General features: G+C 41.1%; 2 protein-coding genes across 4 annotated transcripts in view; one reads left to right on the top strand and one right to left on the bottom strand.

The window, feature by feature from the left end:
* tmigd1 (transmembrane and immunoglobulin domain containing 1) overlaps positions 1-9,184 on the bottom strand; it is an 11,563-nt gene extending 2,379 nt beyond the window's left edge. The window contains exons 1-4 of the mRNA XM_050036930.1: positions 8,290-9,184; positions 1,883-1,935; positions 640-721; positions 198-488 (exon numbers count right to left, since the gene is read on the bottom strand). Of these exons, the coding sequence (XP_049892887.1) occupies positions 198-488; positions 640-700 (352 nt within the window). The 5' untranslated portion in view covers positions 701-721; positions 1,883-1,935; positions 8,290-9,184. The remainder of the gene's footprint in view (positions 1-197; positions 489-639; positions 722-1,882; positions 1,936-8,289) is intronic.
* slc47a1 (solute carrier family 47 member 1) lies at positions 6,509-27,219 on the top strand. 3 transcript variants are annotated; one of them, XM_050036897.1, is made up of 18 exons: positions 6,509-6,621; positions 6,881-7,249; positions 7,588-7,689; positions 12,848-12,916; positions 13,023-13,171; positions 13,766-13,808; positions 14,721-14,765; positions 16,764-16,861; positions 17,500-17,597; positions 17,763-17,876; positions 18,516-18,583; positions 19,898-20,006; positions 20,277-20,352; positions 20,439-20,508; positions 20,636-20,768; positions 24,577-24,671; positions 25,098-25,202; positions 25,304-27,219. In XM_050036897.1, exons 2-18 carry the CDS (start codon positions 7,016-7,018, stop codon positions 25,697-25,699), a joined length of 2,004 nt encoding a protein of 667 aa, XP_049892854.1. In that variant the 5' UTR covers positions 6,509-6,621; positions 6,881-7,015; the 3' UTR covers positions 25,700-27,219. The 3 variants fall into 3 exon arrangements, with proteins under 3 accessions (XP_049892854.1, XP_049892853.1, XP_049892855.1); XM_050036896.1 differs by lacking the exon at positions 6,509-6,621 and having other exon boundaries at positions 6,682-7,249; XM_050036898.1 differs by lacking the exon at positions 6,509-6,621 and having other exon boundaries at positions 6,703-7,249; positions 25,325-27,219.

Below are 27,219 nucleotides of genomic sequence, written 5' to 3'. Positions count from 1 at the left end.
AAAAGTGTGTTTGTTAGTTACTTAGGTTTTTGTCCAAGATTTGGGGGGAAACATATGAAATGGGGAGTTTGTGCGTCCTCTACCATTAAATAAAACACCTAATTTCCTGCATTTTGGTGATTTTTTTATGCACCATTTAGTGGAAATATATGTTCTAAATATTAACACATTACCAACATTTATATGAAGGGACTTACATATGACATTCAGGGTAACTGAGGCCGTAGAAGAGTAATTTTTCTTCAGGTGGCAGGTGAAAGTGGCACCATCGTCTTCAAGGATGACTGGTGTAACACACACGCTGCTACGACCCCTCTTATTTTCTTCCTGCAGAGCGACGGCAGCGCCATTCCTCAGCCACACCAACTCTTCGTCGGCTTGAGTCTCATGGTCGCCATCAGTCTGACAAACCAGAGACACGGTCATATCCAGCTCTGTCTGTACAACACCATCGCTGTTGACTCCTGGGACAGACTGGATGTTGACACCTTAGGATAGGAAAGGGGGAGAAAGTTGAGTGAAGCAGTGAAAGCTTAGACTGCACAAAAGTGGCAAGAAATCTTTTAATGGAATGATTTAACTGAAGAGGAAAGTCAGTTCAATTCTTGGGGGCCAGATTGACAAACAAGACATGCTTACCTAATGTCTGGGTCACACAGTACAGGAGCAAATGGAAAAGAAGGGGTCTGAACATCTTCATTTTATTCTTCTTTGGATAAACCTGAAGGGGATCATTCATACATAGTTAATTTCAAATTCCAACAGAATTTAAATTCACCAAAACTTAAGAACTTTCAAAATAATAAACAAGATAAAATAAAATAAAATAAAATTAAATTAAATTAAATTAAATCAAATTAAATTAAATTAAATTAAATTAAATTAAATTAAATTAAATTATGTAGCTCCAGATGTGCATCAGTAACAGACTCTTGATTTGACTTTATTGCCCTTTGTTTCCTTTCTTATTGCCTTCAGTGTTTTATGTGAAGCACTTTTAATTGTCTTGTGTTAAAGGTACTATACAAATAAACTTGCCTCGCCTGATATTCTCAGTTGTGTTCCTCAACCATAATCATTTGTGTTTTTACCCTCAGTGTAATTTTCCATTTTCCCTCCTCTCATTCAGTCAATCAACGTATCTTTGCGAGCAACACCTTTCTCCTGTGCCCCTCTGGTAGGCCTTAAACCACTCATTTTTTGAGCAGGTTTAGAGAATACTTGATCCAAAAATTCAAACTTAGCACACGTGTGATCTGTCATGAGTATAATCGATTGTTCTGAAAGAGTGCAAAGTTGCAAAAATGAGTGCAAGACATTTTTTGTAAAACATAAAAAACTCATCTTGTAGATCTTCCTCATGAGATAATTTACATGCTTTTAAATATAACACTCAGGCAATTAGGTACAGCTCTACACATTAAGCGTAAAAGTCAGATCCCAGAATATCTGTAATTTATCACGACGTAAGATCTTAATGCATTAACAAAAGTGTGACTAGAATATTGTGTCCAAGACAGGCGGCCCATTTTGTTACATTATGTTCTTTCCAGTGTTTGTTTTACTAAATTTAGACAAACCTGCCTGTTAGAGCTGCTGTAAAAAAATCATCCCTTTGGATGAAAGCATTAAATTAATGCACTCCACTTTTCTTGAAAGGGACAGTTTGTACTTGCTGGCACTTATTACTTGATATCAAAATCATATGTAATTGCAGTTTGCTTAAACGACATAGAGTTACTATTTTTTCTTTGGAAGCACAGTAGCGATGCTCTCTGGGTTTATACCCACAAAATAAACTATTCTCATGGAATACACTGAGAAATGTGGATATAATCACCCACAGCATGCTCATGTACTAATACACAGAAGAGGTTCTTACCTGACCAGGATTATTTCTTCTTATTCCTTGTCTGTGCTTCTTTATGATGTTCCCTGTGTGTGAATATGAGAGATGTGGAGGACAGTTCAGATCTTCAGCAGCTCTTATATATGCTCCACGTGCACATGAGGACACTTTTACAACTTCCTTCACAGTTTCTTAATGACTTTCTCATCATTCCACTTTCCCATTCCTGCCAACCCCCCATCAACCTTCCCACCCCTGATTTTTTTCTGGTTTCTTTTTTATTGTTGCATACTTTAAATGTGCAAACACAAGGGCATTTTTATTGGCTGCAGTCATTCAGATGACACTAAAACTTCTTGGGTGTGGATATAAAGATTCAAACACACATTTTACAGGTTCTTTTCATGTTTGGTTTTTATAGTTAAATGTTCTTAAAGCCCATAACACATTAATAATGCAGTTTGCTAATTTATTTGACCTTATTTTATTGTGTTTTTGATTTCACTGTATTAAATTTACACTATCTGTATTTCCTATGTCCTGACGTGAGAAGAGTGTTAAAGCTATTGTGATGTTCCCTAATAAAAAGCTACGACTGTGACACTTGCGTTTGTGGGGTTCTTTCCTTGTGCGCTCCTCCCTTTCTTCAAGTTCATGTCAAATGACTGACAGTAAGCAGAGGCCAGTGTAATGAGTGTATTGATATAAAAATGAGTCATAAATATTTTTTTGTCATGATATCAAAGCTGCTAAATACCCAGAGTACATGTGCTCTTACATTTGCACTTTTTGTCAGCGTAAAACAAATTTTAGACACCTTGTATGCTATTGGGTAGATGTATAAGCACATCATGTTTATATTCTTCTGTAAAAAGTAACTCGCAACTAAAAGACTCAAATAAATCTAGCGCAGTAAATTGTACGATATTTTCCTCTGTCATGTTATGGATGTGAACATAAAGCAATTTACAATGGATATATTTAAGTAAAGTAAAAAAAAATGTACACAAGTTTTACACATTAAGTAGGCCTGATTGAAAATCAGTTGTATGCATGCTAGAGGAAAACACAATGTACAGCTGATGGAGATGTCATAAACCAACACTGGACAAATCATGACCTGGTGGTGGCACTAGAGGAGAAGTCAGGGGATCACCAAAGTCTGTGATTCATCCTTTGGGGACCATGAATATCTGAATACAATTTCACAGCAGTCCATACAATAGTTGTTGAGATATTTCAGGCTGACAAAACAGAGACAGAGCCCTCGGCCTGATTGAAAGCCTCACCGTGAGCAAGAAGTGTATAGATTTAAGTTCTCCCACCACTTCCCTCTGAATAAATCAACAAAAAGGCCCCTTTTACTCATATTTATTTTAATCAATGTCAAGATTATTGATTATGAAAACTATCATGGGCATATTATTATGATTTTGCCCTGCAAAGCCAGGTCAATATTATTAAATTATCACGTTATAAAAATGTATACTTTTGAGGAAATATAACTAGAAAATATAAAATATTCCGCAGTGACCGGACACTGTTTGAATTTTTTTTTTTTTTTTTAACCGGTCGCTGGGGGCGGCGGAAATAAGTTGCGACCACAAAGTTGACAGTTAATGCGCACTGCCACTGACCTGCAGCCTGCACGTATAGGACAGGACAAGATTAAGTTCATATGGCGAATCTGACATTATCATTAATCTTGAGTCGTGTGTCCACCTGCTGAATGTAAGTGCAATATTCACTCTCTTTAAAACTCTGTTTGCTATATATATAATATAATATGTCACTGTTAGATACCGGGGAAAGCCAAAATGCACAGGTCTACATTTGCATGGTCGCTTTGTGAAGAACGCAAATTACATTAACAGCCTAATTCAATTACCTGTATGATCATGCTGACAAATCAGCATCGGAGCTCTTGAAATGTTTCACCACAGAAACAGCTACTGTAACACACAGTGAGATAAGTTCTGATATCTGTGGTGTTTTCAAGCCATATGGACATTTTTACTTACTTTAGCTATGTGCACCTTTACAGCAGACATCCTTCCTCCCCCACTAGGGAGAGGCATTGACCAGCGGGACAAGGTGTGTTCAGCTGCAGGTAAGTAGGCCTGTGAAATGTAAGTCAGACCAATATTCTTTCTTTCTTTCTTTCTTTCTTTCTTTCTTTCTCTTCTCCACGCGGCGATAGCCATTATGTTTTCGAGTTGTCTGTCCGTCCCATTCTCTTGGAACGCCACATCCCAGGAACGCATGGCCTCGAGGGAATTTCTTCAAATTTGGCACAAACGTAAAAATGATTGTGAACTGATTAGATTTTGGTGGTCAAAGGTCAAGGCCACTCCGTCCTCACAAAACAGTGATTATTTATATCCAAAAGGTCAAAGGTCGACTTCACTGTGACATCATAAGATCCTACAAAAACACTTTCCTGGCCCATAATTATGAGGGCAATCCCTTAAAACTTTGTGTTTCATCCGGATGGGTGTGGTTTTGCAGGATGCAGCAGTGCATGCTTCAGTGAGCTGGACATTCTACTTTATATCAGTGGTTCCCAACTGGTGGGTCGGGGTTCAAAATTGGGTTGCGGGTCCACAAGTGATTCGCAAACGTGTCAAGTTTGAAACACTTTATTAACTTTATTCAAAAGTACAGTGAATTTCCAACAGCTTTAATTTCAAGTTTCCTATTGAGCAATTTGAGACAGCTACTTAACAGAGACAGCAAACTAACTGGATGACATGGCTGAACGCAAGTATGACTCTGAATATATCAAACTGAGTGGGCCTTGAACTGATCCCTAAGAAGAAATCTGGACCCCGTAGCTGGACTGTTGGAAACCTGCATGCACCTTTGTAGTGCAAGAGCGCAGAACAAAAAACCTGAATTATTTTGGTGTGATGAAAACGAGAAGTTGGACATGAGTTTTATTTGGGGAGTTTTCCTTATCCACTGTGAGGGTCCAAGGACAGAGGGATGTCATAAGCTGTAAAGCCCTCTGAGGCAAATTGGCATTTGTGATATTGAGCTGTATACATTAAATTGATTGATTGATTTTATTTCTAAAGCTTGGAAAATTAGGCAAACCAGACTGAATAATACACACATACAATAAGAGATTAGCTTATTTGCCTGTCAAGTATTAAGGCATACAGGATATAGCCCATGTTTTCCTATAATTTGTATATTTTGTCTCATGCACATGGACACTGGTTGTCTGCCTTGTAAGCTGGTTTGGACTGGGCAATGATGCAAGATGGTACACTGATACTGAAATACAGACCCCCACATTTATGCTATTTAAATGTCAATATATTTTCACACTAGTTAGCTGTATCCGTCATAACATTAGGATGGTCAATTTGAGAATTCATGAGATCTCATCTCTCTGAGTCATACAATCAGATAGATTGTCCCACTTTGGTCATCTATATTTGAAACTCTTTCACAGATGTACGGTCGTAATATACCACCGAACCCTGTAACCGCTGTGTTTGGAGTAGCTCCAGAAGGCTTGTCCCTATCAAGTAGCCAGTCAAACTCCATGGCTTTTATGTCCCCTATGGCCCAGGACAGGGCTCCACCCTCACATGCCCACTGGGTCAGAGAGGTGATGGCACACCTACAGCTAGAAGAGCTGAGATATCGCAGTCAGGGCGCTATTAAAAAATACTACAAGGTGTGGCAGCCATTCCTGGACTATTTTAACAACCTTCCACGTGCCAGGCTGACTGAGTTGCTGATACTACTTTTACATCATATCCTGATTTCCCTCTGTCCTGTCTCGACCCCCAGCAAACATTTTAAGCCTCTTAAATGGTAGGCATGTATCTGCTAACCCCCTTTTTCAGTCTGACAGCTTCTTATACATGCTCTCCAAAAAAAAAATCTTATGTGATTTTGACTAAGCATAGAAAGTGCCAGTTGTATTAGTCATGCCTCCCTCAAACGTCCAACTTCTTTGCTCCTGTATTTACATTTGATAAAGTGAATCTCAATGCATTAAAAGCTCTGGACTTTTTATAATCGGCACATGATATTCAGTCTGTGACACCTTCCTTTTTAAAGAAAACCCCATGTATATAGGGTCTGCTCAAAGGTTAGCAATATGCATAGCTGTGGAAAAAGAGTGCGCTCTTTATGTGATGTTGCGCAACTGACTCACTAGTAACCTATATACTGCATAGACACATGCAGGTATCTCTTGTTTCTCACCTTACAAACACACACTCTCACACACACCTGGAACCTCTTCAATGCGTAAGCTGATAGCTGTGCTTGTGACCTCCTTTGGTCATAATGATACATATCAACTGTGAACCTCCCCAAACTGTGTCTGAGAAGCTAAAGATAAACATCTGTGATTGAACCCATACTGTTGCTCAGTCACAGTCAGTTATTAACATATAGGTTGAGATACCTGTAGGTGCTGGTGAATGAATGTTAGAGTTACAGAGCTCTGTCAGGATGATGAACGTGGATCTGTGTGCACATGTGCCTATGTTTGTTTATGTGACAAGTAGGCCGACCCAAGGGATAAAGTCAGTGGTCAAAGTACAACCAGAGGCAGATAAGATCAGCAATACGCACACACACACACACACACACACACACACACACACACACACACACACACACACAAACACATAAATAGCAAGGTTGCCCCGTGAGCAATTAATTAAAGCCTGCTGAGTTTATGCCATCAGAGCTCTTTGTGTACAACGTGCAAACAGGCATTCTTCATCAGATTACTACTGAGCCCGGTAAGACTACACACACACACACACACACACACACACACACACCAAAACATGTTAATGAAACACTACAAATACTCAGACACACAGTATTCCCTCCCTCAACCAAGAGGCATTCATCAGCTCTGCGTTGACCCTTGTATTCACAAATAAAGACTTGTTCTTTTCCACTCCCTCTGTCACTCCCCTCGTTTTCTTTTCCTTTATTCATTCTCTCATCTGCCTCCTCCTCTTAACCCATATTATTCAATCAATAACTCTGAAGAAGTGCACGGGTTGTATTTCTAAACCCTGATAGAGTGACTGCCCCTATTACCCTTGCTCTCTCTTTCCCCACTCACTCCCTCCCTCCCTTGTCCCTTTAGCTTTTCTCCCCTCTCGCTTCTTTTTCTGTGTTTGAATGGAGAATCTGGGTTCCCCAGAACCTGCGCACCCTGCGCCGGGTGCAGGGCCTGTTGCTGGGGTTTCTGTTGCCAAGACGGCAGGGGCTGAGGGAGACGAGGGAGACGAGGGAGACGAGGCAGCGGCGGCGGTGATCAACTCCAAACTGTTTCGGTGTGCATGTGTGGGACGTTGGCTACCACTGGCCTACAGAGAAGAACTCTACCACATCTTACGGCTCACAGGCCCACTGGTGAGTAGGGGAAAGTTGAAGTGTTGGTGGGGGGGGATTGGTATGTTATTCACAAAGTGCCATGACTGTTAAACATTCGGTTCCTGTGTGTATTAGTTGCATGGAAACGGTTTAATGTGCACTCTTACAGAGTACAATCTAAGTGCAATCAATTACAAGCTCTGAAATTTATATGCACAGTATGCAAATGAAATAAAATGGTGCCTACTGTGTATCTTAGTGCTGAGTACAGATAAGCTCTGCGCTCAGTTAACAGCAATCGTTTGCTGCACTAGTTTTACCTGATCAATGATGGGCTGTTTGGAAATGAGTCAAAGTCTTTCTGTTTGTTTCTACAGCTGCTGTCTCGGATTCTGAACTTCCTCATGCCATTTGTTATCACCATATTCTGTGGTCACATTGGCAATGTAGAACTGGCTGGATACGCACTGGCCTCAGCGGTAATATTTTTACTCCTTTGCAGACTAATTGATTTCACCTGCTGCAAGCAAAGTAGTTCATCTACTACCACTACTTGCTCTACTTACTGTACAACTTCTGCTGCTCCTCCTTCTGCTGTACTACTTCTACCTACACCTTGGAGTATTGGAAATCTTTGTGTATGATGATGCCCATTGTACCTTTAAACACCAATCTGCTATACTCTGATATCATATTTCAAAAGGGAACAGAAAAGCAAGCAAATTTAGGTCAGCACCTGCCATGTCATATGGGGTACACACAAAGAAAACAGTGCTGAAATGGTAAAGAGCCATTGTGCAATCACCTGCACAAACAGACAGAATTTAGACACAAATCTGTGCAGACTGCGAACACCAAAGAGACGAAAAACAATGTAAAATCAACACACATTATTTACTGAATCACGCATGCAATGCAATTAAAATATTTTTATTTAAGCAAATTAATTAAATTATTTTTTAAAAACCTGTCAATAGACAACCAGCATAGTGGTGTAACGTTGCCTCCCCAGTTTTAAGCTACATGCAGTATATAGACAGATGGGAGGCAGAAACCTAGTTTACCCCGAGTCAACTTACAAGAAGGTGTGCAGTTGTGTTGCTCTCAGGAACGCTTGTCACCAGTTTTCTGTTGCTGTGCAGGAAGATTTCACTGTCATGCTAAGCTCTGATTTGTCGACTATTTGTCCAACTGACAAAAACAGTCGAATCGCTAAACAAATCTGAGGCGTGGGATGCACTTCCGAGGGCCAGGCTGGTTTGGTCTAACACGTCATACCAAAATCTCCCACAGGTGTTCAGCTGGACTGAGGTGTGGTTATTCTAAAAGGGGACCTACTACACTTTTTCTTATCCCTGTGAGCAAAAACCTCAGGCTTCAGACCGTTCTGAATACTCTGTTTCTGATGATTTTTCTACTTAAGAGACAAGCTGACTTCAGCTTGTGATAGATCAGGTCATCTCCTCTAGGAAAGCAACTGCAAGTGTTTACACTAGTTGCCTACACTGCTACATGTAGCTACATGCTAACGTCAGGGAAACATGTAATCCTGGCTGCCGATTTTAATACTTCTGATCATATTCCTGCTGGTTGTAAAGGTGATTTTTCCAGGCTGTTCTCACTCCAATCTCGTCATATACTGCCGTTTTGTCAGTGATCTCACTGTCAGACACTGACACACAGGGGCACCATATGTGGCGGTGTCCCGGTCGGCAGCAGTATGTAATGCTACCAGCAACTACTGTAGTATAAAGAGCAAGAAAATCCATACAGGGAAACCGGGAGGGGAGGTGGATCAGTCAAACAAACTCTGGACTTTCACCCTGAAGCCCACTGTTTGTTTCCTGTATAGAACCAAAAGTCAATGGGGTTACTTCAGTAACATTAGCCCCTTTTCCACCAACATTTCCAGGAACTTTTATTACGAGGAATTTATTTACCTGGGTAAAAGAATTCCTGGTAATCTGTGTGGTTTGCGTTTCCACCGCACCTCAAAGTTCCGGAAAATGTATTCAGATTAGCATGATGATGTAGATGATTCGGCGTGTGCCTTATATTTAGCTTCGCCAGCTTGTTGGCTGGTAACATGGTAACATTAGTTCTGGTAGAGAGAGTTGGGGCTGTTTGTCTCAGCCAGCAGCTAGTTTTAAAAGTATTTTAATATAAGTGTCAAACTAAGTTAGTCTACATACAGACAGCTGTCATTTGAGCTTATTAGTAACAATTTGCGTGCAGTGTAAAACATAACGTTAGTGTGGGTGGATGAGAGACGGTGGACGGAGCATATTGAATATCGCTGTCTACATGTTTACCTGTTCATGCTTTCTGAACACATGTATTGATAAAGTATTGACTCCTTACTGGCTAAGGTTTAATGGCACTTACAGTAACAAGTGTAGCTGCCATCAACTCAAGTCATTTTTGAGTTATCTTCACTTCGTTTCCACCGCAGCCACTCAGCTGTTCACTGGTTACCATGTTGTGTAGATGTGTGTGTGGATGTGGAGGAGTTCAGTGCCGGCACAAAAGAACCGGTACCGTTAGCGCTGATCAATACTACGGTCTTTAATAATTTAGCTCCGGGGCTAATTTAGTACCCTGTTTCGGTACCCATCCTTAATCAAAACACAAACAAAGTGAAGCTTGTAGAAATGCCGGGTAAATGAGAAAAGTTTCTGCGGTGGAAAAGGGGCTAATGTAGTGTGCTATAATATACATAGCATACTATGACACACATCACATGACGTTACATGACATTAATAACAACTGTACTTATTTCAAGCCAAACCATGATGTTTTTTCCCAAAACCTAACCACATGCTTTTGTTGCTTAAACTTAATGAAATAAACCTAAGAAATTAAATGTTTTACCAGTGTTGTAAGTTTATTTTCAAAAAGACTGCATGCATATAATAAGCAAAAATTGTACATTTCCTGTGAAAACTAAAATGTATTTACAAAAGGCACAATGCATGTGAAAAGCATCCACTGACACGCTGTCCCTGAACATCCAAAATTGATGCAGGAGGGTACCTAGTGCATTATATTTTGACGTGTAGGTCCACTGACACAGCAGCAGAATACTCTGTTTCAGTTATTCCCTGACTGCAATAACTGTTTTGGGAGGGGGGGCTCAAAAAAATAGGTGCTAAAATGGAGCATCTCAGACAGAGGGTGAACACAGGTGTTCAGAAGGAAAATTTAAGTGTATTTGGACATTAAAGTATGTAAGCAGGTTCCAGTAGAAACCCAAAATAAAACTATAAACCTGAAAATGAGCATAGTGTCCCCTTTAAGGTAAATAAGTCACAAGATATTCTGGTAACCAATTAATTAACACCTCATGCCTTGTGGGCTTCCACTGACGCAAACTTTATTTGTTTGTATTCCTCCCAGTATCAGAACTTTACAAAGTCATGGCAGCCACCTATTGGTTTGCATGGTGTCAACGCATGACCAAATTCTTGGCTAACTTGTTTGCAAACGGTTGCCATCTTACACATCCTCTAAAAAACAGCAACTTGGAGATCTGTTGAATAACAGCAGGTACGTGTAGAGCAACAAGACTTAACTAATTTAGTCACACACGACCGATGCACGTAGACAACATCAGCCTCAGTTTGGTCAGCCATCTTGGTCTGCCAAAATATCTGGCTCTCTTTGGCTTGCTAAATGTCGAACTCTTTTCACCACACAGTCGTCTACTTTGGCTGTCTGCCATTTGGCGCTGGGAAAATAGGAAAAAGTTGTCTTGTGAGGGCATTGTTTGTTGGGAGTACCCATGGTTCATCAGAACCGTGACAACAGTTGGCACTGAACTATATGGACCTGCAAACAAAAGCTGAAATTGGCCGACACTCGCAACGAGCTGCGGGCTGGGTTGTTGATTCTCAGTGGGACTGGATGTATCAACTCTTTCATATTACAGCCGAAAATTATATTCAGTGGACAAACAGTAGGTCTTTGTGAAAAATGGCCAACTCTCTGGAGTCAGCCATGAAATCCTAAAAAGACATTTTTTGTTTTTAAGTAGATAGAATCTCAGGGGTGAAAGACAAAGTGCTCTGTACCTTGAGACCACACAGACAATAAACATTTTGTATTAACTATATTGTCCTGAGCTAAACTGCCCTGCAGGCATTGTGTGGGCAGGATCAGTCTCATAGCTACTTTTTTCTTTGACACAAGAGTAAAGCTCTCTATCTTGATTTTTATCTTGATTTTTGAGAGACTGCAGGAAAAGGCTTCTTCCTAAATGTCCTAGTGCAGAGTATCCATGTCCACTTGTGAGATCACACACAAAAAAGTGATACTGACGTCAATAAGCCAGTTGAAAGGCTGGTTAGATTTTAGGGAAATAGCAAGACATCACAGATTACACTTAGAGTCATTCTAATAGGGTTTCACAAACCTAAAACTTCCTCCTGCTTGGATACTGTCTCTATAGACGAATTCTTCCAATACTAACCAGTTGCCAAAAGAAATGTTGGCATTATGTGTTCCTGCTAACCAAGGATACATTACATTTGCATATTATGTAGCATGTTATATCGCATATATGTTGAAACTTTATGTTTAAATAAAGCTGTGGTTAACGTGTGGTTAGGTTTCAGCACAAAAAAACACTTGGTTATGATTACAAAAAGATCCTGTTTGGCTTAAAAGACCTGGTTTGGGGGGTAAAGTAAAGCAGTGATATGGCTGTATAAAACAGCTGCTCTTTGTGCAAGTTTATTTGCAGGAATTGCAGGGATGTCTTGGCAAAAAACAACCACTTTCAGTGCCTAAAAAGCAGCTGGAAAAACAGCAACAGGTCGCTGCTAATCCACCATGTTTGGTTATTAAAAAGCTGCTGGAAACACAGCAATGACTCACTAAAGAACACCTGGTTTTACTGACTGTTGATCTCATACAGTGGTCTGCAGCTTGGCAGGCATCTTGCCATCCTCTCCACCTATAGATGATAAAGTACAGCTCATATACAACGTCACTTTAGAGAGGGGTGTTCTCAGGTGGTGGGCATGTGTACAGAACCATATATGGAGTCTGCTCAGTGCACGATCACCCTGCTGCTGATTGGATTCAGTGCAGCTGCAGCCGAGTACAATTCAACAAACGATGAAGCCATGGGCGAACCACGTTGTTTGTAACTTTTCAAATGAAGACTAAATTAAAAGGAGAAGCAATCCAGCCGTCTTGTGTGCTGTGTATCTGCTTAGTCACTTTAGCGATATTGATACAATACGTATGAAAAGTGCAAATGTAATGTATTTGTGGTTTGCAGATTCCCATGCTTTCTTCTGGTGAATGGGCTGTCCAATAAGCCTACTTTGCTTGACACACTGCAGGCTTTGCTGCTTTCTCCTTTGGAAGCATTTTGTCTACACACATTTTTAAATTGACTTTCTCTGCTCTATAAAGACCTGTTGCTCAGTCACAGGCTTTTCCAACCTTGCTGCACCTGGCTTTTCTACCAGATAGTTTCCAGGGACTATGGAGATGACATCGATGTACATATTACTCAGAGTTATGTACATAAACAAAAAGGACAATGCATAAAAAACACTTGAACAGTAGCAAGTCTAACTTTCAGTTTTTGCTCTCTGATTTTCTTGTTTTTTATTCTCCACCTCTCAGACCATTAATGTGACAACAACATCAACAGGCTATGGCCTCTCATTGGCTTGTGACACACTCATTTCTCAGGTGAGCAATCGGCATTATTATAATTCTCTTATTGTTATAGTGTTATCTCCAAAAAAGTCTAAATTTTGAGCCTATGTAATCAGATTCAGCTCTGTCTCATTTGCAGACGTTCGGCAGTAAGAACTTGAAACGAGTGGGAGTCATTCTGCAAAGGAGCACTTTGATCCTGCTGCTGTTCTGCCTGCCCTGCTGGGGCCTTCTCATCAACTCTTACAACTTGCTGCTCCTCTTGCACCAAGACGATGAGGTGGCGAGGTAAAGTCACACTTTCATTAATACCTTATATACTGTACTGTATGTGTCAGTGTGTGCAAAATACAGATGTAGGCACACTGTTAGTTAGGTAGTTCAAGGAAAAATACAAGAGCCATATCTTTATCTTTAGTGCCAAGGTTGTTATTCTTATCAGCAGTGTGACTGACTTTATTCCACGTTAGCATGTATGGAGGTATTTTGCATACTCATGCACAATAATCAAGTCTCATTTATCCAGTTGTGTGCTTAGTTCCTCTCACACACATGCATTTTCACTAAGACTTTACTGTTTAAAACACTTAATTTGTGGGTGAAGTATTCCTTTAAGTTCAGCTTTGTATATATGTAGGTATTTGTATGTGCAGCTTTAGACACCTGGATATTCTCTTGCACTCATGTGTAGTATATTATAGTTAGAATCCAGAATTATCAGTTAATTATGAGGAACTAAAGCAATAAAGCAGAAATCTAATGTGACATAATAGTTTTGATACTGCATTGCAAAAATAGGGACATGTCTAATTGGAAAGTCCATTACTGTCTGTGTGTGTTTGCTCCACTAATTTAATATAACTCTGTTTGCCTCTCTGTCAGAATTGCCCAGCTCTACATGATGGCATTTCTACCAGCTGTCCCAGTGAGTGCACTGAACTGAAACACAGTCTGAAAAAATGGTTTACTGCCTAATTCATTACATGTTGTAACATCCCACATTGCACACTGCAGTAAGCTGAGCTACAGTATTAGCACAAAAAACAAGCAATTCAAATCAAGTTAAGGTGCAACCAGTTCCCCAAAGTAGGAAGCATATCAGAGAACAAGGCAAGGAAACAAATTTGTGGTGACGTCTTTGTCTGAGAGCCAGCTGATTGAGTCTTTTAGCTTAGCAAAAGATTACCTTTGTGTTCCAGTGTTGGTCAGGTAAATACTACAAAGATAGTAGTCTCTGGCCTCATCTCAAGCCGTGCAGTGTGTTTATTTGCACACCTTGACCTGATCAATGTGAGTAATGTGATTTAGTTTTGCTTGAATGTTTACAGTGACCCAAATTCAAAGATAACCCGACTTTAAGTGCCTTTCTGATGCTGCTTGAAAGATGTGAGGTAGCCAACAGGAAATGTCGTAAGAACCACAAAAATAATAGCAGGAAACTTCATGATCTCCCCAGTTTATAAAATAAAGTTATTAAGGAAAAACAGGAGTAGTTGCATCTTTGCAGTATTGGACATAAAAACAGTAGGTGTTTCTAAACAAATGGACACATATAAAAAAGACAATTCCAACATTTTCCATATTTACATTCAAACTAAAGTGTATACATGACACAGCAATTCAAAAGCAGGAAAAGCAATTAATCTCTGTTCAATTTTGTTGTGCTTTACCTCACTTACCTCCTTAATCTGACTCAGATAATCCAGTTAGAGTGTTTATGTCTGTTGCAGTAACTGGAATATTCCGCAATTTAAATGTTTTTATCCGCAGCATTGGGTCAACAAATACAGTAGTGTTAACAGCTAAATTAAATAAATAAATCATTTTCTCCCCCCAGGCCATGTTCCTGCACCACTTGCAAGTTGCCTACCTACAAAACCAAGTAAGTTTTTAAGAGCACACAGGTATGCTTCTCCTGCAAAGAATTTCATTCAGTGGCCTGCCTTAAAAAATGGACTGCAATGTGTTTGCCCCCCCAAAAAAATCAAGAAAATGGTAGCACTCCAGTGGTAACGGAAGACAAAGAATCACCTCATGTCTTGATCATTTTGACAAATTGTATTTCCATCAAAGACAGTGTCATGCTGAAGAATATCAGTACATAATTGTAAATAAATGCATCAAAATGACTATTTTTAGTCATAGTCAGTTAAATGTATTGGCACAAATTTTGTACAAGCATTGTTATCAGACGTTGCACCTGAATGACTTTGATGATCATTTGACTTATCCTCTAGTGCCACATTAAGGTTCACATTTGTGGTTTTGAGTGAAATGTCTCAACAACTGCTGGATGGATTGCCATGAAATTTGGTTCAGACGTTCCTGCTCCCCTCAGGATGACTTGTAATAACTGTAGCATCCACTTAATTTTTCTTGAACTGCCACTATCAGGTCAAAATTTCAATTTGTCAGTACTTGTGTTTATGACCAAATACCTGCAAATTTAATGACATTCCCATCGGCCTTAGCTGTACTTTGTGCTTGGTGCTGATTAGCAAATGTTAAAAGGCCAACACACTAAACTATAATGTAAACATGGTAAACGTTATACCTGCTAAACATCAGTATGTGAACATTGACGCTGTGAGCATGTTAGCGCGCTCATGTAGCGTTTAACTCAAAGCGTGCCGCTCTGTCTACAGCCGCACCAAGCTGCTAGCATGGCTGTAACTTTCGGTCGTATCGAGTTGATTTGCGTTTTCATTACCAGTTTTAATACACAAAATCATGCCGAGTCACGCCGAAAATGGACCGGCGCATGTTTGACATCAGACTGGCTTTGTCATCGTTATACACAACACAAACAAAGAAACCGTTAAGGTCCATTGTGTCAGATACCTGATCAGAAAGCAATGGACCTCAAATTCAAAAGCATTGCTGTAACATATACGTACATTAATTCAATCACTGTACATAGTAGCAATCCTTTCCCTGAACTGGAGAATCAGCATTCTTTCTTAAATACTTGACTTAAAACTTAAAATGGTAAGATAATCACTAACAAGCAGGGTGCAGGTGCTTTCTGCTGCCATCTTGACAACACATTCTCACTCTGACCTCGTCACATATTGACGTTTGGCCATGGACCTTCCACATGAAAGGTACCCTGGGTGCGTTGGTTGTTGACATTCTGGGATGCGGTGTCAACTTATGCCTGTTACATGCATTGTCTTCTTTCAAAATACAGTTTCGTCTTCACAGGAAATTTATCGTTTACATACAGTCCCTTTCAACATCACTCTCCAGGGTCAAAGTCTGTGTTTGTTGGACCCATCCACCACCGCTCCTGCCCACCCTATTTGGACTTTTGCTGCCGTAACATTCATTCTTGTCCTGCCGTGTTCCCCCCCAAACGCTTCCGAGCGACTGGCTGCATATCATGCCAACATTAAAGAGCGGCTTTTTTCATCAGTGTCTGATGCCGCAGGTCACTGCCCCAGCACCGGATTACGACGACTTAGGTTTGAGACTGGTTTGGTCCTGAAAAAGTGCTCCGGGGCGTTTTCACTTGTGTGCACCGCAGTTGCACTCCTATGAGAAGTAATTTTTGTTTTGTAGGTGAGGTTTTCAGCTGCAGGTTGTTCTGTGGAGAAATTCATGCTTTCACTGGGTGCAGCCTACTTTATCGTGACACGCCAATGCACGTCTTGCAAATTGAGATATTTTCATATCGATGACGTCTATTATATCGATGAATCGCCCCACGCCTAGCGCCGACTCAAACTGAGTAAAGCCAAGCCAACAAATGTGTATGGAAAACGGCTATTAGTCTTGTCACTTGAGTCGTCTTTTTCCTGAATTTGTCGTTTGTCTCAAACCTGCGTACATAATATTCATGAAGCTGATTGTGCAATGCATGTCTGTTTTTGTCTGTCAGGGGATCATTCTGCCGCAGATGTACACAGCAGCAGCAGCAAACCTTTTTAACCTGGGGGCCAACTACGTCTTAATCTTCAGCCTTGAGCTGGGAGTTGTGTAAGTGACAGACTTTGTGTTACTACATATGTTATCAGGCCTCAATTTTCATGATCAATAAAATGTAGTTAAGCCTCTGTAGCATTCTGATTCTGATTCTGATTCTGAAAGCAGAGAAGCTCTTTCCTGATCACTTAACCGTTGTCCGAATAGGAGTGGGTTGGGGGCTGATGCGTAGCCAGGAGTTTGGAAAAAAGAGAACAGTAGGTCAAAGAGCTCATTATTCATTTTAATCTATCTAAAAGGAATAATTTGTTTTTTGTTTAAACAGAGCCAGTGGTGCACTGATGTTTATTATTTTTGCACTTTATTTAGAGAGGGAGGCAGTACAGGACAAAATGAGAGCTTTGACAGGAGTTGATCCTGGTCCAGCTGGACAAACATTTCATTCAACAGGCAGTCCAGTCAACCAATCAGGTCCCTGTGGTCAGGTCAGGCCTGTCCCTCAAGGCTAACTCTCACATCCTTTTGACATCAAGTGTATTCAGCAGACCTTTAACTGTCTCGTTGCTGACCTCCTTTGCCCCTCAGTGTGCAGTCCTTCCCCATCTTTGCCAACAGAGAGAGGGTCGGCGTTAATGTGGACCATCAGTACACTTCCCTCCGATGTAAAATAATGCTCTGTCGTGTGTTTGCAGTGGATCAGCTATTGCTAACGGCCTCTCTCAGGTAGCGATCTGCCTGCTGTTGTTTGGCTACATCAGATGGAAAGGGCTCCATAAGGAGACGTGGGGAGGTGAGTCACATACACAAATGTAAATATCAAATACGAAATTAAATTAAGAATCAGCATCTCTGCTACAAATGATTCATGTAAGCAGTTTTTAAATCAGTTTTCAGAAAACTGTCGTCCTCTACAGGCCACATTAAGAATAACCTGTCTGTGTGGAACTTTGTGCAGGCTGGTCCACTGACTGTCTGCAGGAGTGGGGCTCCTATATGAAGCTGGCTGTTCCCAGTTTGTTCATGGTCTGCTTTGAATGGTGGATCTGGGAGATTGGAGGTTTCCTTGCTGGTCAGTGTTGCTTCTGTTCCTAATTTCTTTAAAGATCCTCTGAAAAGGTGTAAGTGTCAAAAGATGTAGGGACAATTCTGTTTGTCAAATGTTTCCAGGAACAAATACTTATATACCATCAGAGCAAGACTCTCCGATAACATGAAAAAAATCTTAAACAGTGACTTTAAAATTGATGTTTAAGAATATTTAGAAATGTATTTCACTGATAACTGAAATATTAAAAAAAAATCCTTTTTCCTAACAAATAAGTCTCCAATTTTGGAATAACCAAACCACCTAAAACGAGGTACACAAGGCACAAAAAGTGTTTTCTTATTAGCTCGAAGTGATAAGACTGCAACACAGGGTCTCCCGTATTTGCAGTAACTGTGCCACCATATCACCTTATTTGTCCAGATAAAAGGGACACTTGTCCACCAGTATTTAATAGTTAATAGAAAATGAGAATAATCTACAGTTAAATAACCATATGTATGCCATGTAAACAATCTGCCCTCATCACATCTTTTCCCTCATTTATTTGACCTTTGTCAGATTAATGTGTGTGCAGTTTACTAACTCTAGTTTCTTGGTGTAACTTTTTGGCATGATGGGAAAGTCTTTTCAAACGTCTAAATGTGACCTTTATCATATCAGGTGTACTTGGAGAGACGGATCTTGCTGCCCAGCATGTGTTGTTGGAAATAGGAGCCATTACATATATGGTATGCATCATCTAATGTGTTCACTGGAACATTTGTGTGCATATTATTTAACAGTAATTCAGCATTTTGGGGAATGTGCTCATTCACTTGAGATAAGATTGATACCACTTTCTAAATCCAGGAGGCAATTAGCTTAGCTTAGCATTGAGGCTAAAAGCAATTGTTTCTTGGCGAACTGTGACCGGGTGCAGTTACAGACACTGCACATAAATGCTGAGCGGATAGATAAATGGTTGTTCTTCAAGAAAAAATTACAGCACGCAACTCTTCTAATGTAACTGATGTGATCTGAACCCAGCAGCAGCAACGAAGACAGGCAGGGCAGTTCATAATTAACTTAAATATACTGCTTGTCAATCACAGACTAAACAGGCATGTAAACAACAGTGAAAGTGGGGAGTTACTGGCATCCTCTGCGTGCACACAAACAGCAAACAGTTCAAAGGTGTGCAGTAGTACCACGAGGTAGCAGACAGAAGGCGACGTCAGATGAGCAGAGGGTCCGATACCAGGTGAACACACAAGGGAAGCCAATACACCTGTGAGTAGCCAGCTGTAGGTAGGTCGGAACTGGTGTGTAGTCGAGGAACCAGTGGTGATGGTGAGTAGATTCTGTGGCAGGATGTGCAGCCACAGCACAGGAAGTCACCAGCAGCAGAACAGGTAAACTCACAAGGGAGAGCTGACTGCGGTCTCTCCACACAGCCACGTGAAACAAGCGAACAGAAACCAGGAACGTGGAAACAGAGCCCTTGGTTGAGGACATAAGCAGGAGAGTCAGAGGCAGGCAAGGTCGGCAACAAAAAAAGCAGTCCAGGAACACACGCTGGAAAGTCTTGCACAGATATGACAAAGAACAATCTGGCAACGAGAGTCTGTAACGCTTGAGTATTTATAGTGGCAGGAAGTAATGAGGCACAGGTGAACAGAGTTGGCTTGATGAGGTGGGTGTGGTGGAGTGGCAGGAGTGGGAGATGTGTGGACAAGTGATAGGCTGGCAGGTAGGTGTGGTGGAGAGGCGGGGTGAGTGGAAATTTACTGGGTTAACTGAGAGAACAGCATGTATGGGAGGTCGGAAGTGCAAACTGATGTTTTTGCATTTCTGTTTGTGATTTAACAAAAAGATAACTAATTAATGAGATGCATGCTAACTGTTTCCTCCTGTTTCTAAGTTAACTGCCTCCTGGCTCTAGCGCCATATTTCACACTCAGACGTGACAGTGATATTGATCTTTTCATCTAACTTTGAGTGTTGTTCCAGAAGCTGTGCAACTGGTGTAACTGACAGCAAAAAGTAACATGGGGTCTGTGCAGTTCCCTCTAGGTATCCATGCAGCTGCCTGTGTGCGTGTTGGGAATGCTCTGGGGGCCGGGGACACCTCCAGGGCCCTTGTCACCTGCAAAGTGGTCCTGGTTCTGTCAGGTATGAAGACACCTACACAAACATACATTATTCATATGATCTGAACAGTGCCCTCTGAGAATTCTTGATTGAGACTGGTTGGCAGGAGTATTCATTTCTAGTAAGAGAGTGTAACTGGACGCCTCTGACGTAGGTGTAATCAATGTATCTGTTGAGAAACAAGCAACTTTAATTTCAAATGTGTTTGATTTCACATGAATCTGGATAAATAATGCGTCACAATCGTGGAACACAACAGGTACTATACCTTACGTAATCTCTTCACTATAGGAATGCTTGCTGTGCTCCAGGGTATCATCATCGCTAGCTCTAAGTCCGTCATTGGCTACATATTTACTGCTGATGAGTGAGTTTCAGACCAGCACACGTTCATTCCTGCACCGTGTAAAGGCATCTCGGTTTTTGATGACCTTCTTCTTGTACTGTCTGCAGAAACATTGTGCAGATCACCTCAGAGAACCTCACAATGTACACATTTCTACAATTCTTTGACGCACTCCTGGTACGGTATTTATCTTGTCTTGTTTTGCATTGAGCCCTTGTATTGAAGAGTACACAGAGCGGCCTGCTTGTTTTGTTGAAACAATATCTCCTTTTCTTTCTTTGTTTCAATATGTGTGTGTTTTCAGTGTGTCTGCTCAGGGATTCTTGTGGGAAGTGGGATGCAGAAAATTGCCGCCTTGTCCAACCTGGTGTGTTACTACTTAATCGGTCTGCCAGTGGGAATAGCGCTGATGTTTTTGGCCAAGCTCAAAGTATTAGGTAATGTTTTCATCCCATTCTATTTCTGTATGTTTCTGCAAACAGGCGATGAATGAAAATGAAATAAATACACTGTGCCAGTTATTCATGCAACAGAACAACCTTTTTATGACTGAGAATCCCAATTTTAGGTCTGACATTGCTCACAAACCCAAAAGTTTAAATAGAAGGGATTTTAATGAATCATTATGAAAAAAACCTTTTAGTCCACAAGTGTAGGCAGTTTCCTCAATTACCCTTATATGACATCATAGGCCAAGGCTTTGATGTGAATTGTAAATATTTCTTGTATTGTCTAAGAAGCGGCACATCTTAAAGGAATAGTTAAGATTTTTCCAAGTGTACTACCTACAGAAGATGACAGTAAGCGTGCCCCCATCAGTCAGGCCGGAGTACCGCCACGGAGGTTAAGCAATGTACCGCTGTGGACAGGGGCAGCAGCAAAATGTATTTTAGCCACCTAAAAAATCTGTATCAGTTTAAGTGTACACTAGATTTGCTGTCAAGCAGCCCTGTGTGACAGGGATCTGAACTGAAAGTGAAACTTATCTTTGCTCTCTTCAAAGCCAAACTCTTTTGACAAAAACAGTAACACCCTTTGTCTACAAAAATTAGCACGTGTATGTGGGATTTTTAAACACGGGACAACCTCCTAAAAATAGGCGATAAACTCTTTCCCATTGCCAGTAGACCAGAGCAACGTACACGTCTCTGCAGTAGGCCAGTACGCCTTTCTGTATGTGTGTGTTTTCTTTTTTCTGGTGTGTCACATTCTACGTCATGGATGGGCCAGAAAACAGGTTAGGTTTACAGTCTCTCTCTCAAACTCGACTAATTTGGAAGGATGTTCGAGCGTGCCTGGGTGGAGATGGATGCTGTTTTGTTGCGGCCTGTCACTGCATCGCACTGCCAAATGGGCTAAAATAAATACGTCCACCTGGGTGTGATATTTTAATCACTACTGATCGGAGGCAATCGCAGCTGGAGCTGATAAATACCCATGACTACTCTTATTTGACCCGAGAGTGACGGCGGATTGTAACCTTTCCCATTAAATACAAAGAGCCAGATGTTAGTGGGTGTTAGTTGTTTTTTTTGTCCAGTGGAAAGGGGGCATAATTTTTGCTCGCTTAACTCGGGGGCTTCTGGTCTACTGCAGCCTCGATCAGTTGGTTAGTTAGAGTAATTGTGTGACTTTAGTGTTTTAGGGTGCTTTCAGACCTAGAGTTTGCTTCCTTTGGCCCAAATTAGGAGCTACTTTTGTTACAAAGTTGCATAATTGCCTAGAGTTGGTTTGTGTTCTCACGGCAGCATTTACAAGCAGACCAGATAAAATGCCTTGTGTGAGAAAGCTGCTCTTGACTGGTCAGAATTTCCATGTGGGAAAAATCCAGGAAGTAAACCAAATGCTGAAGAAGAGTCCACTTGCAAGATAAATAAGACGCTTTCTAATGTCACAATGGAGGGACAGCTACGCAGGCTGATTTTGGTCATCATGAACTATATTGCTGTCATTGTTCATTTTAGTCAAACCATACAGTTTGAAAACGAGGCGCGGCTCCAACTAGAAGTCAACGTTTTGTGTTCTGTAACATGCTCATGTTTGTTTAACCCAAACAATGTGTGATGTGACTACAGTTGGTTCAGATTGAGGTGGGAACATGTCCTCACCATAAAAAAACTGCACCAGAGTTCGTTTGCAACCAAACCGAGACCACCTCTTCAAGAAAGTCTTGTTCTGGTTGTTTTGGTGCGCACCGGAGCACGATTGCCGTGTTCACATCTGCCCAAACCAACCACATTTAGGGGGCAAATGAACCTGAGTTTGACTGAACCAAACCAAACAGGGCAGGTGTGAAAGTACCCTTAAAGGGTTAGTTCGGATTCACCAAAGTCACACAACAATTCAAACTAACCGATACTGTATGATTTTTTTTAGGTGGCTAAAATATTCATTTTGCTGCCGCCCCCTTCCACAGCAGTACATTGTTTAGCTCCTGTAGTGGTACCCTAGCCTGGCGTTGCCAGACCCAATTCGCAAAACGCGAATGGGTCTGGACACAGAGTGTACATTTCCTCTATTCCCGAGAGGCGGTATCAACGGCTGTCACTCAAAGTGCCCCTTCACGCAATTGAAAAGACGGAAAAACAATCAGAGTAAACGAAACGTGTGACGTAGGCTAGCACNCCACTGGGTTTTCACTGAGCCCCATCTTTTTCCCGATCAACGGAGCCAGTTGGTCAATTAAACTTTTACCAAACCCCGTAGGAAGGATGGCAAACACATCCTTTTTTTCAATAAAAGCTTTCAGTGCAGCCGTTTGTTCTGCTTTTAAAGAAAATGTACATCCTAGGGGTGTCGGTGGCTTAGTGGTAGAGCAGGCGCCCCATGTACAAGGCTGTCGCTGCAGCGGCCTGGGTTCCAGGTTCCAGCTTGTGGCCCTTTGCTGCATGTCACTCCCTCTCTCTCTCTCTCCCCCCTTCACGCTTAGCTGTCCTGTCAATTAAAGGCACAAAAATGCCCCAAAAAATATCTTAAAAAAAAAAAAGAAAGTACATTCTACATTCCAGTTCATTCAACACATTTACTGTACCATCGCAGTTTCAAAATCAGTAGCCATGTAGGTTGTTTACGAAATGCATTCACTCCACTCCTTGTCCCTCCTATTCTGATGACGTGCCCGCCCCAAAGTAATAAACAGTTGTGAATTCGCCTTAATGATTGCATGGCCAGACTGATCTGTGGAGCGAAATCGAATATGAGCTTGCAAGATCAGGATGGTTTCCCCAGGCTAGTGGTACGCCTGCCTGCCTCTCCAAACTGGGGGCACGCTGACTGTCATCTACTGTATAGTAGGTAATACACTGACAATGGATAGGTACCTCATCATGCAACCCCACTACAAAAAAAATATACAAATTCTGATCTAAATCTGAGGTATCCCTTTAAGTATGCCAGCAGAAGATGGACTTGAAGTAGTGTGTCTATATTTAAATCCAGGTTCATTAGTTAAACCCATGAACCCACTGGGTCCTGCTGCAGCAGACATTCCTTAATTTCTCTCCCTACAGCCTGCCATTTACCCCCTGCCAGAGTGGAGCGCTTTGCTGTCCACTCAAAGTGTGCATGCATTGATAAATGAAACACACACACACACACACACACACACAGACACACGCAAACACACACACATTCCCCCAATGTGCATCAAAACTTTGACCTTGTGAGGTGTGTATCGTCTTGCTTGTATCTACCTTTACTTTGGTGACCCATGAAGAACTTTGTGACATGAAACTTGATAGTGTAACTCTTTGGAAATAAGTTTGACCTGACTCTTTTCCAGGGTGGATTTCTGAAATTCATTTTCTTCAGAGTAGCTCAGAGCGTAATAATGATATAGGGCTGCTTCTGATTTCATATGCAGATATGCAACATGCTTGGAGTTCAGTGTACCTGAGTAGATAATGCCTCTAGCAACTCTTCTGCTCTTTACCTCCATGCACGCATGTCATATCTCCAGGGATGTCACTGTTCATGCCACGAAATGTGGTACACACACTCATGTTCCCCTCAGGATGAATTATAATAACTTGATCCCATGACTTTCCATCTAGCACCATCATCAGGTCATATTTTTAATCTGCCCAACAGCCTCCAGCATGGCTGTGTCTTAAATAAGTCTCTCTGTCATAAATATTAAGTATATCATTTATTTTTTCTGTTAACAAATTTTCTTATGAGTGTGTCTCAAGCGAATACATTGTAGATCTGTCTTTAATGTGTGTGTTTTTGTCTCCCTCTGGTTAGGCTTCTGGTGGGGCCTCTTTATATGTGTTGTCTTGGAGACTGGTTTCTACATCTTTATAATCTTCAGACTAAACTGGAAGAAAGTCACACAAAAGGTAGGATGCCCTTATCTCTCTTTAAACCATGAATGATTTTTTAAACCTTTCCAAAAAGGACTGAGGGTAGGAACGCAATTGGGATTATCAAATGAAACTTCATGTTGGGGAATTTTTTTGTTGTTGTATGAATCAAGAAGCAGTCTCGTCAGAAAATGCTGGCATCCCTGCAGCATGTCTCCTCAAACCAATTTAATTTTGGCAGCATTTTAAATCTTTATTTCTCCTGTGTAGCTCTGTGTATCTCTCTAAACTCATTCACAAAAAAATTAGCTATTAGAATATTGCATACACACTCTAACATGCCTCAAATTAATACATTTGATAGAATTCTTTTGCAAAGAAAAGTGGAGGTTAGGTGTATTAAATTTGCTTTTGAATTGTGGGTAAACTTGTCAGTGAAAATTCACTGTGATTTATTTTCAGGCTCAAGTGCGGGCTGGAAGAAAATTGATGTCGATACCAATGTGTCCTGCGCAGACAGTGCTGAATGAAGCAATGGTGTCTGACATCTCCGATGGCCCGAATACAGTAAGTGCATGTGTACAGTATGTCTTGTGCAGTTAAGCACATTGTTTTCATGTCTACTCAAGCTAACTCAATACTCAAGCTACTCACGTGTTGATTAACAGCGGAATCTTTGCACCCTGAAGGCTCAGTTGGACAGTGAAGAAGCCCCTAACGCCGAAGGCTACAGTCCAGTCATCACCCAGGATCAGGACCTGAAAGCAGGCATCGAGGCTGTGGCCAACAACACAAATACAGGAGGAGCTGAGGGGGATGCTGAGCAGAGCAGAAAGACATCAAACGCCAAAACTCAAGTGCCGCTTTCAGTCACTCAGCTGATCTTGCGGCGGGGACTCACCCTCACGGTTTTAGTGGTCATTTTGGCCATAGGTGTCGCTTTCCATGTTGCATATCCTGCACCTCAGCCGTCTGCCCACAGCAGGTCCAACTTTACCCTGAACTGGGCTAATGACTCCACTCCTACACCACTGGCTCCGCTGTACCTGAACCAAAATCTCTGAGCTGTCTTTGACCTCTGAATGTACGCATCTAGTGGCTGAACACAGTTCTCACAAACTGATATTTACATCTCAGAGAGAGAGAATATCAAATTCATAGTTTATTCATCGACCTGGTTTGTTATTTTGTAAAACTACAGCCTGACATGGGCTACTGGATTTGCTTTGTGTAGAGAACAATACGTCTCAGTGCCGCACTGCTGAGCAAATCCACAGAGAGCTGGGAGCAATATCAAATGAGACTGGCATGAACAAAGGTCTTGTTACAAAGATCGTGTTTTAACCTGCTCAGCCTGAGATGCTCAGCTGGGACTACAAGACACATTATAAACCCCTCACTAAGAGACTGCGTGGTTCCTCCACACATAGCTTTTGATTTTTACACTTATTCTTGTCTTGATTTACATGCACTGTGACATATATCTTCTTTTACTGACCTCAAATCATTATCTTGTTTTTAAGCTGTAAGTGTAAGATTGAGTATAGATATGTGATGTGAAATTTACATGTTTTCATGTAAATATGAGCAGGCTACACCAACACAGTCTCGAAGAAATACATGAGCCCAACCTCAACAATTTCTTATGTGGTGGTGGGCACAAAATGGGTTAAAATTACGTGTTGGCAACAAGAAAACAATGACAATGCAAAGTTTATTATGAGCGGCTGCAGTTTTGTCGTGTAACAGTCGCAGTTTGGTTAGGTTTAGGGAAAGAAAAACACTTGGTTAGGTGTAGAGAACAAAAGAAAATGGTTGGTTAGGTTTAAAAAAAGATTGTGGGTTCGGTTAAAATAACTGACCTTTGGTTTCACACGGGACACAAACAGCAGTGTCGTGGTTAAAAGTCTATGTTTGTTTGACCCATCCATAAGAGTCCTGCAGGGGTCCCTTTTTGAAAACCGGCTTTCAAAAAAAAAATGACTGCGGCTTGATAACAGTGATTAAGATGTCAAAAAATTACACACATACTGCACAATCTTTTTCATTGGTTTGTTCTGACATGAACATAAACAGAAATAAAAAATATATTTTTGTTCTTGTGTTGCCAGTACATAATTTTAACACATTTCATGCCCACCACCAAGTAATCCATTAAGACTTTGTGCATGAGAACTTTGTGCATGTACATCTCACCTATTTCTACGAGACTGGGCTGGCTATACATTCCTGCAATGTCTTCCTGGATCACTGTCACTCAGCCCTGGGATTCTCCAGGACAGAGGTGACTGATGAATGATAAGTTAGTTATTTTTTCACTGTAAATCTGTGGCCAATAATATAGTGTACTGCCATGTTATAGGACCCTTATCAATAAAAATGCTTTTTAAAATGTATAACAATGAAATTAACTACAGGGAAGCCAAAATATATAATTTCCCCATTGAATGTTTTAGAGTCTGTGATCTGAGCTGCAGAAACAGACTGAACTCTTCTTCAGGTTCTTTTAAATGTGCAGTTGAAGGGATGAAATTCAAACTATGTTGCCAGGATCAGAAATTAAAGCACCAATTATTGCAGGCTG

The sequence above is a fragment of the Epinephelus moara genome, chromosome 3 (genome assembly GCF_006386435.1).
Source record: "Epinephelus moara isolate mb chromosome 3, YSFRI_EMoa_1.0, whole genome shotgun sequence".
Classification (NCBI taxonomy): Eukaryota; Metazoa; Chordata; class Actinopteri; order Perciformes; family Serranidae; genus Epinephelus; species Epinephelus moara.
The sequence above is the reverse complement of the archived record's forward strand: the minus strand, read 5'-3'. Positions and strand labels throughout refer to the sequence as shown.